We start from the raw sequence: 10,290 nt of genomic DNA, 5'->3' as shown, positions 1-10,290 counted from the left end.
TGTCTCAGCTTCCATCCGCCTCTCTCACTCCCTCTCCCCTGCTCCCTCCCCCTCCCTCACTTGTCCCCTCTCCCTCTCTCCTGTTCCCACCTCCTTCCGGCTCCCTGTCCCCCCTTCCTATCTATCCCTCCACGTTCACCCCATCCTCATTTCCCATTCCCCTCTCATCCCACCCCATCGTCTTTCTCCCACCCCACATCCCCCCTCATCATCCTCGTCGTTCCCGAATCCCCCACTCACCGCACTTCGCCCACCTCCTCCTTCCGCTCACCGTCATTCCCCCCCACCCCCACTTAATTCCCCCCCATCGCCAAGCCTTCATCCATAAGATCATCAGATATCGGAGCAGAGTTATGACAATTGCCCCATCGAGCCCGTTCCGCCGTTCCATCGCGGCGGATCCAATTTCCTTCCCAGCCCCCGATCTCCCGGCCTCCTCCCGGCATCCCTTCGTGCCCTGACCAATCAAGAATCTATCGACGTCTGCCGGAAATACACAGAAAGACTTGGACCCCATAGCTGCCCGTGGCAAAGAACTCTACAGATTCACCACTCTCTTGCCAAAGGCACTCCTCCTCATTGTCGCTCTCTGAGGCTGTGCCCTCTCGTCTTAGACGTTTCCACCGCAGGAAACATCTCCCTCGCCCGCTCCAGCAAGGCCTCTCGGCATTCGATGAGAGTCGTCCCTCATTCTCCTGAATGTGAACAGAGGCCCAGAGCCATCAAACGCCGGTCATGTGATAAGCCATTCAACCCGCCTCCTCATCCCCCTCTCCTGCCACATTTCCCGCACATTCTCCTTCCCTTCGTCCCCGCCGCCCCACCACCACCGCTCCCCATTTCCACACAGGGCCGGAAGCGAAGGAGGTCACGTGCTCTTCTGACGTCACCAGCAACCCCACGCCAGGCGAGACGGTGACGGCCGGTTACTGACTTCACCCTCCCGGTTGCCAGTTCGGCATCGAGCGGCTTGCTAACGCACGGGGGCCAATTCAAGTCGTTTCGGGTCCGATTGCAATTATACAGACGTGAGAGAGAGTCAGCGACATCTTAACCTCCCCCCCCCCCCACCCCCTCCGGTTTACCAGCATCACTCAAGTTCAAAGTAGATTCATTATCCGACCTCATAAAAGATCTCGAGCTTCATATTTTTTTCTTGTAGGTATTTACAAAAATAAAGATAGAGTAGAAGTCATGAAAACATCGCACATAACGAAAACAGACGAATACCCAGCATGCAAAACAGCTGGCAAATCGTGCGAACGGTAATTAAATAATGGACGATATATGATACAGAGAAGACGAGTTGTAAAGTCCTTGAAAGTGAATCTACAGGCTGCGTAGCCACCTTCAGGGCTGAGGTGATGGTTGTGGGGAGATAACTTGCTGAGGCTCCTGTACCTCCTGCCCGGCGGTAGGAGGGAGAAGAGGGCGTGACCCGTGTGGCGGGGACGCTTGATGGCGGATGCTGCCCTCTTGTGGCAGCCTACGGTGTAGATGTGCCCAGTGAGGACATTGCCTGTTACGGACTGGGGTTTCCCGGGCATTGGTGCGTGCACACACCAGGCCGCTCTTCATCAGGTCCGCCCACAGGACTGTAAAATCGCACTTCAGGGCAGCGTCCCAGCTCCCGGCGGAACGAGGAGACGTCGGGGTACGCGACGGGCTTACGGCGAGGCCGCCGAATGACCGAATTACCTGTTCCCGGCTGCATCATCCCGGGCAACCGCGCCCCGAGGATTTCCTCCACGGATAACTCCGCGTCCGGGGCACTGACTGCGCTTCTCGGGCTCAGCCAGTGCTGGGCCGCTCCTTCAGACAACAGCGAGAGGGTGGCCGAGTCACGTGCCAACGGGGATTCCCCTGACGTCACAGCACAGGGCAGAGTTGGAGACGGCCATCTGCAAACCGGCGGGGCGGGGGTTTGTGGGGGCGGTGGGGGGGGGGGGGGCAACGTTCAAAAGGGCAGGAGGTCGATAAATCGTTCAGAGTTGCACCTTCAGCCCCGGTTTGGACCCCCGCAGCGATCTCAGCTGATTCCGACCTTCCGAACTGAACTGGTTGCCTCCGAGCCTGAAACACAGCGGACGAAATGGACACGGTCAGAGCCCCAGTCCGTGGGATACACCCGCACACCGGCTCGGTGACGCCAGTGTCTGATCAGCCAATCAATGAATCAGAGCAGGCAGACGTGGTCAAGGAGGTCCAGTTGCCGTTCAAAGCCAAACATCAGAGTTTGGGGACGAAATTTGGTCTGAGTGATTTTGGCCGCGGGACGGATGGTGGTGCCGGGGGGGGGGGGGTGGTACGAGGGTCTCAGAAACTGCTGATCCCCTGGGATTTTTCAGCCTCCAGAGCTGGGATATCTCAGCTTGGAGTCCACGGACCCCCGGGTTAATGGTTGCAGTCCGTGGGATTCAAAAAAAAAGGTCGGGAACCCCTGCTTTAGATTTACAGAAAATGGCGTGAAAAAGAAAGAAGAAAACGATGCGGTTCTGCTAGCAAAAACGCCTTGAGTTTATGAGAGAGTTCAGAGGAGAACGGCCAGACTGGTTAAAGCTGACAGGAAGGCGACAGTAACTTAAATAACTCCTACGTGACTCCCTTGTCCATTCATACACCCCCCCCCCATCCCTTCCCACCGATCTCCCTCCCGGCACTTATCCTTGGAAGCGGAACAAGTGCGACACCTGCCCCTACACTTCCTCCCTCACCACCATTCAGGGCCCCAGGTAGTCCATATAATAACCATATAACAAATTACAGCACGGAAACAGGCCATCTCAGCCCTTCTAGTCCGTGCCGAACGCTTACTCTCCCCTCGTCCCACCGACCTGCACAGCCCATAACCCTCCACTCCTTTCCTGTCCATATACCTATCCAATTTTACTTTAAATGACAATACCGAACCTGCCTCTACCACTTCTACTGGAAGCTCGTTCCACACAGCTACCACTCTCTGAGTAGAGAAATTCCCCCTCGTGTTACCCCTAAACTTTTGCCACCTAACTCTCAACTCATGTCCTCTTGTTTGAATCTCCCCTACTCTCAATGGAAAAAGCCTATCCACGTCAACTCTGTCTATCCCCCTCATAATTTTAAATACCTCTATCAAGTCCCCCCTCAACCTTCTACGCTCCAAAGAATAAAGACTTGATAAAGTCCTTCAAGGTAAGGCAACAGGTGTGGTACACTGCGTCCGGTGCTCCCGGTGTGGCCTTTTATATATTGGTGAGACCCGACTCAGACTGGGAGACCGTTTCGCCGAACACCTACGATCTGTCCGCCAGAGAAAGCAGGATCTCCCAGTGGCCACACATTTTAATTCCACGTTCCACGTCCCATTCCGATATGTCTATCCATGACCTCCTCTACTGCCAAAATGAAGCCACACTCAGGTTGGAGGAACAACAACTTATATACCGGCTGGGTAGCCTCCAACCTGATGACATGAACATCGACTTCTCTAACTTTTGTTGATGCCCCTCCTCCCAGTTTTACTCCATTCCTTATCTATCTATCTATCTATCTATCTGCATTTATTTATTTATTCCATTTTATTTCTCTCTCCCTTGTTTCTTTCTCCCTGCCCCTCTCACAATCACTCTTTGCCTGTTCTCCTTCTCCCTCTGGCGCTCCCCTCAACCTTCCTTTCTCCCGTCCCATGATCCTTTCCCTTCTCCAGCTCTGTATCCCCTTTGCCAATCACCTCAATCACCTTTCCGGCTCTCAGCTTCAACCCCCCCCCCCCCCGGTCTTCTCCTATCATTTCGCATTTCAACCCTCCCCCCTCCCACTTTCAAATCTCTTGCTATCTCTTCTTTCAGTCAGTCCTGACGAAGGGTCTCGGCCCGAAACGTCGACGGCGCTTCTCCCTGTAGACGCTGCCCGGCCTGCCGCGTCCCACCGGCATTTTGTGTGTGTTGTTGTTTGAATAACCACGCGAAATTAGAGCGGAGCGCGGAAGAGCATCTCTGGACTAGCAACACATCGACCTTGAAGCAGATGGGCTACTGCGGCGGGCCGCTTAGTAGCCACTTTATTGGGGGCAGGAGGTAATTCATAAGGTAGCCGCTGAGCGTGGATAGTGCAGTCGCCGGGGACGAGGGGGGTGGGGGGCGACTATTTCAACAAGAAATGTCTGCGTGCTCGCCCGCTTCGGACTGCTGCCACGCGATTGGCTAATCGGATGCCTGCGTCACCGGCCCGGCGCACAGGCGCGCCTGATCGAGCGGCCAAGAAAGGACAGGGGAAAGCGGCAGGCGGGTGCTCTGGTCCGCTCGTCCATTCGGCATCGACAGGCACTCACCCGATCCGCTCCAGCACCGGGAGGGCCACGATGAGGCGGCGGAGAGCGGGGACAGAGCGGTCCGTGAACGAGTTCGTGCCCAGCTCCAGCTCAGTCAGGGAGCGGACCTTACCGAGGGCGGAGAGGACATCTTCGGGGGAGGATCCGGTGAGCCCCGTCCTCCATAGCCTGGAGACGCGAGAGAGTGAGAGTGAACGATAGACAGAGAAAGGATACGCATCCCTGTAGCTTATCAGTAATACCCTGACTGATTGCGTTAATGTTCAGTGTCAGACACCCAGTGACCCTCGAGACAATCTCCCACCGTCTTGCTCCTTGAAAAGAGCTATTGCAACTTTTACGCAGCCTGGTACTTACCACAGTTTCTGGACTCTACACTCCGAATTACCCAGAGCCACGCACACCAGTTTCACTCCGAGATCTCCCAGATCGTTGTCACTCAGGTTCAGCTCTGTCAGCGATCGGTTTGCACCGAGAGCGCAGGCGAGACCCTCGGCGCAGGACACCGTGAGATCATTATATTTCAGTCTGGAGATCAGAGAGAGAGAGGGAGGGAGGGTGAAGGAGACGGAGGAACAGGGGACGGTGCAAATCCCAAGTGTTTACGCCGGGTCAGGGACGCGGTGAACACAATCTCACAATCTGCGACTTACTCCAGTCTCCGTATTTTACACTCCGGATGCTGCAGAGCCGATGACACCAGCTTCACTCCTGAATCTCCCAAGCTATTCTCCCCCAGGCTAGACAGGAGCGAACGGAACAAGAAACAAAACCGAGTCAGTCTCTGGGCAGGATGGAATTACTCTCAACCGGGTGTCGTATGGAAGTTTAAAACCTTCGGGAAATCGATGACCAGTTCCCGACCCCCTCCCGCTACGATTGACGCTCACGACGCAGCTCTCCCGATCATTCGTGGAATGCCAAAGCCCGCAGTAAGTTCATTACAAACGTGTCTGCCGCCATATACCACCCGAGTTCATTTTATTGCGGCAATTCTCAGTAGAACTACGAAATATATTAGAATCAATGCGAAACTACACGCAAATGAAGACTACATACATGTAAAACAGCCAATATTGAAAAGAAAAAAAATCTGTGCAAATACAGAATGAGCCAAATAATAACTTCAAAATAATGATTATTATGTAAGTAGATAGATGGATGGATGGTGAATGGCTAGATAAATGATTCAATAGATGGATAGACAGGCAATTAGATAAATGGGTAGATGGAGGGACATCTTCAGGGAGTGGTGTCTCAGAAAGGCAGCATCCATTATTAAGGACCTCCAGCACCCAGGACATGCCCTTTTCTCATTGTTACCGTCGGGTAGGAGGTACAGGAGCCTGAAGGCACAGACTCAGCGATTCAGGAACAGCCTCTTCTCCTCTGCCATCAGGGAGGAGGTACAGAAGCCTGAAGGCACACACTCAGCGATTCAGGAACAGCCTCTTCCCCTCTACCGTCCAAATTCCTGAATGGACATTGAACCCGTGAACACTACCTATAGAGAGACAGACAGATAGATAGATTGATAGATAGACAGACAGATAGACAGACATACATACAGACAGATAGATAGATAGATGGATAGATAGATAAATAGACCGATAGACAGATAGATAGATAGACAGACAGATAGTTTAATAGTTAGATAGATAGATAGATAGACAGACAGATAGACAGATAGACAGACAGACAGACAGACAGATAGATAGATAGATAGATAGATAGATAGACAGACAGACATATAGATAGATAGATAGATAGATAGATAGATAGATAGATAGATAGATAGATCGGTAATTAGAAAGGTGGACAGATAATTATATAGGTGGATAGGTAAATGGTTAGATAAATGGATAGATGGAAAATTCGACAGACAATCGCATGGATAGATAGATAGATAGAGAAATAGATCTATAGATGGATAATAAGAAAGATGGATATATAATTATATGGGTGGATAGGTAAATGGTTAGATAAATGGATAGATGGAAAATTCGACAGACAATCGCATGGATAGATAGATAGATAGAGAAATAGATCTATAGATGGATAATTAGAAAGATGGATATATAATTATATAGGTGGATAGGTAGATAGATGCATGGATAAATAGATGTTTAGATAGATGGATAGATAAATAGTTAAATTGATATTTGGACAGATGGACAGATAGATGGATAGATAGATCGATAGATAATTAGGTAGATGGATAGATAATTATATAGGTGGATAGTTAGATGACTGGATCGATGGAAAATTGGCTAGATGGATAGGTAGATCATCAGTTAGATGGATAGGTATCTAGGGTGATAGGTAGTAAATCGGATAGGCGGAGAGCGGGTCTGCAGGTTGCAGAATCAGTTCAGAGTTCAGGTGAGTGAATTTTCAGGTGCCTTTTGGCTGAAGGGAAGCAACTGTTAATTAACCCGGCGGTGTGGGCTCGGAGGCTCGTGTACCCCCTTCCCGGTGGCAGAGGTCATGACCTGTGTGATGTTGGTGGTGGTGGTGGTGGTCGGGGTGGGGGTGGTGGTGGGCTGGTTCTCGATGAGGAATGCTGCTCCCTTGTAGACGTGCTCGCCGGTGGGGAGTACTTTTGAACGCTGAGCCGTGGTCGACGAGGAACACCCTGACGCTCGTGTTTTCGCTGCGCAGGGAGGAAGCGCTGTCGGTGTTGAAACCCGGAAACATTCCTCCTTCCACCCCACTGCTTGGCCACGCTTCCCCGCTGTCAGTGGTAAGAGAAGGATTGGAGCGGAGGCGCCAATCCCCGGAGGCGGGGGTGGTGGGGACGGGACTTGAGCGGCGGGGGTGGGGGGTGGGGCGCCCGGCGTCGATGCGCCCAAGTCGGGTTTGAGCACACCTACGTGAGACCTGGTCAAGAAATCAGCGCCCACCATCAAAGATCCTCACACCAACCCCACCCAGGCCGTGTGCTCTTCTCTCATGGTTACCGTCAGGTCGAAGGCAAAACAGCCTCAGGACTCGCACTACCAGGTTCAAGAACAAGTCACTACCCCACAGACATCAGGCTCTGGGACGGAAGAGCACAACTACACGCATTCTAGTGAGGTGTCCCCACAAACACCGACCTCACTTTCAGGACTCATGCTCTCGTCATTTGTTGCGATTTAATTGCGTTTGCGCAAATTGTCCCCTTCCCTGTGCTGCTTACAGTTACTATTCGCTAGATTTGCCGAGCGTGCCGGGAGGGGGGAAAAAAACAGAATCTCGGGTTTGGATGTATTTCCACCGATATAAATTTTTTCCTTTTGAAGTTTAGGAGGCGGGAAGGAACTGACTCGCTGGGACGCCGGGGGGAGGAGAAGGCGGGGGTCGCTGACACGCGGGATGGTGGGAGGGGTCTGCTCCGCTAGGGCGCCGTGGGAGGAGAAGGTTCAGCCGCAGGGCGGTGGAGGGAGGAGTCTGTCATCGGGTGCTGCAGCGCATCTGGTCCGCGCCAAACCTTTTCCCTCCGGTCCCAACTACCCGCCCCCAGACCACGGGCTTCCACGCCCCTCCTCGTTCACGGGCGCGTCCAAACCCCTCCAATGTTGAACTCGAGCCCGCTGCCAGCTCAATCCGCGCTCACACCGTCCCCTCTGAGCGACGAGGCTCCTCCTCAGAGTTCCCCATCGGCCTTTCACCTTTCACCCCAGGACTTCTAATTTTAGTCTCACCCATTCTCCGCGGAAACCACCGGCACGGATCTACCCTGCCGATGCCCCCTCCCCCTCCACAATTTTGCAACGCTCCATTTAATACCCCTCTCACTCTCCCGCGCTCTCGGGAATCATGTCCTGACCTTCTCAAACTTTCTCTACAACTCAGGCCCTTAAGCCCCAGCGACAACTTTGTACATCTTGACCGTACTCCTTCGAACTTCGTGATATACTCCCTGCAGGTAGAAGGGCACACAATAGTCCAAACACTGCCCGACCACCCACCCCTCCCCCGAACCTCACTAACGTCTTATACAACATCAGCACACCATCGCGAATTGCATATTCGGTGCTCGGAGTTACGGAGGGCCGTCTGCCAAGAACGCCGTTCACAATCCAATCTACCTATGAAACTCTATATTCCAAAGTCCCGGGGGGAAAGCATAACCCAAACTGACACCTTCCTGAATTCTCCAGAGTTACCCACTTTAAGCGAAGAACAAAATAGAACGATGACTGCTGACATAACTGAAGTTGAATTAAAAGCTGCAATTAGTAGGCTTTGTTATGAATGTACCCCAGCTCTGAGGGGCTGAAGGGTGCGGGGTAGCCCCCTCCTTTGTGAGAATCGCAAGATCGCTATTGATTTGGGTCAGGAGACCCAGGAAATGAGAGAGAGACGTGCGGAATGTCTTGCTCCCCTCCCCTGGCAATATAAAGCTACGGGAAACGGCCATTGCCTCTTGGAGACGGACGTGCATTGCAATACTGTGCTACGTGGAAGCCCTCAGGCAAAGTGGGCTGGTTGAGGGAGGGATTGCATCACCCCCAACCCGATTGACACCTGAGACCCTGTGAGTCAGGATAAAAGAGGGTCTGTAGGAACAGCCCCCTTCAGACGCACCAGAAGAAACGCCAGCGATCCCGTAATAGCGGAAGCCGGTGGGAGGAGGCCACGTGCGTTCAGTTCCATTTTGCCCCGGAACCGGTGGCCTTTACCACGGAAGAACGGTTTTTAGCTAACAACGGGGAAACCAACTCCCAACGACTCTCGAAGGATTGACATCAGAAAAGGACTGGGGCAAGTTTTAACCCGTCTCTCTCTCAAACCAAAACGCTGCAGCTTGAACGAACTAACAGTGACTTTTATATTTCCATCGGACAATACATTATCCCCTTGACAAAGATAGAGCTATTTCTTATTGATTATTATTATACCCGCGCTTTTAGATTTCGTATTGACGACGTATATTATCAGTATGCTTGCATTGATATTATTTTTGTGTATCTTTATCAATAAATACGGTTAAAAATAGTACCATCAGACTTCAACGGGCCTCTCTATCTTTGCTGGTAAGTGACCCAGTTACGGGGGCTCGTAATAGCTTAAATTAAGCAAGTCACCAGGATCACCACCTCCCAAATTCTTGCTCTGACCCTTCATCTCGTTTATCCAGTCCCGATGTTGGTGGCGGTGGATGGGAGACCCCCAGAGTTAATACGGTTGGAGACGGTGTGGGAGATATTGTGTTCAATTCTGGCCACCTCATTGTAGGAAGGATGTGGAAGCTACGGGGAGGGCGCAGGGGAGATTTACCAGGATATCGCCTGGATTGGAGAACAAGTCATATGAGGCAAGGTTAGCAGAGCTGGGACTTCTCTCTTTGGAGCGTAGGAGAATGAGAGGGGACTTGATAGAGGTCTACAAGATTATGAGAGGCATAGGTAGGGTGGATAGTCAGTACCTGTTTCCCAGGGCACCAATAGCAAACTCTAGAGGGCATATGTACAGAATTAAGGGAGGGAAGTTTAGGGGAGACATCAGGGGTAAGTGTTTTTACACAGAGGGTTATGAGTGCCTGGAATGACTTGCCAGGGATGGTGTGGAGGCTAAAACATTAGGGGTATTTAAGAGCCTCTTGGACAGGCACGAGGATGAGATAAAAATGGAGGGTTATGGGGTAGTGCGGATTTAGTGCGTTTTTTAATGGATTATAAGGGTTGGCACAACATGGAGGGCTGAAGGGCCTGTACTGTGCCGTAGTATTCTATGGGTCTATGGTGAAGAAGGGGAATCAGAAGAAGACGGTGTGTGTGTGTGTGTGGGGGGGGGGGGGGGGGAGGAGAGAGAGAGAGAGAGAGAGAGAGAGAGAGAGAGAGAGAGAGAGAGAGAGAGAGAGAGAGGTGTGTGAGTATGTGTGTGTACGTGTGTACGTGTGCACGTGTGTGTGTGTGTGTGTGTGTGTGTGTGTGTGTTGTTATTTATCACAGCTCTTCAGAACTTAATCCGAACTACTTCCTTTCCCTCACGGT

The 10,290-nt window shown here is 52.0% G+C and overlaps 1 protein-coding gene across 1 annotated transcript in view; it reads right to left on the bottom strand.

Annotated features, from left to right (window-relative positions):
* Window positions 1-1,522: 1,522 nt before the first annotated feature.
* The window catches only part of LOC132387081 (NACHT, LRR and PYD domains-containing protein 3-like), a 31,220-nt gene continuing 22,452 nt past the window's right edge, over window positions 1,523-10,290 (bottom strand). Inside the window, exons 6-10 of the mRNA XM_059959437.1 lie at window positions 4,963-5,049; window positions 4,667-4,837; window positions 4,310-4,477; window positions 1,996-2,073; window positions 1,523-1,901 (exon numbers count right to left, since the gene is read on the bottom strand). Coding sequence (XP_059815420.1) covers window positions 1,523-1,901; window positions 1,996-2,073; window positions 4,310-4,477; window positions 4,667-4,837; window positions 4,963-5,049 — 883 coding nt within the window. The remainder of the gene's footprint in view (window positions 1,902-1,995; window positions 2,074-4,309; window positions 4,478-4,666; window positions 4,838-4,962; window positions 5,050-10,290) is intronic.

This window comes from Hypanus sabinus, unplaced genomic scaffold, assembly GCF_030144855.1.
Source record: "Hypanus sabinus isolate sHypSab1 unplaced genomic scaffold, sHypSab1.hap1 scaffold_151, whole genome shotgun sequence".
NCBI classification, from domain to species: Eukaryota; Metazoa; Chordata; class Chondrichthyes; order Myliobatiformes; family Dasyatidae; genus Hypanus; species Hypanus sabinus.
The sequence above is the reverse complement of the archived record's forward strand: the minus strand, read 5'-3'. Positions and strand labels throughout refer to the sequence as shown.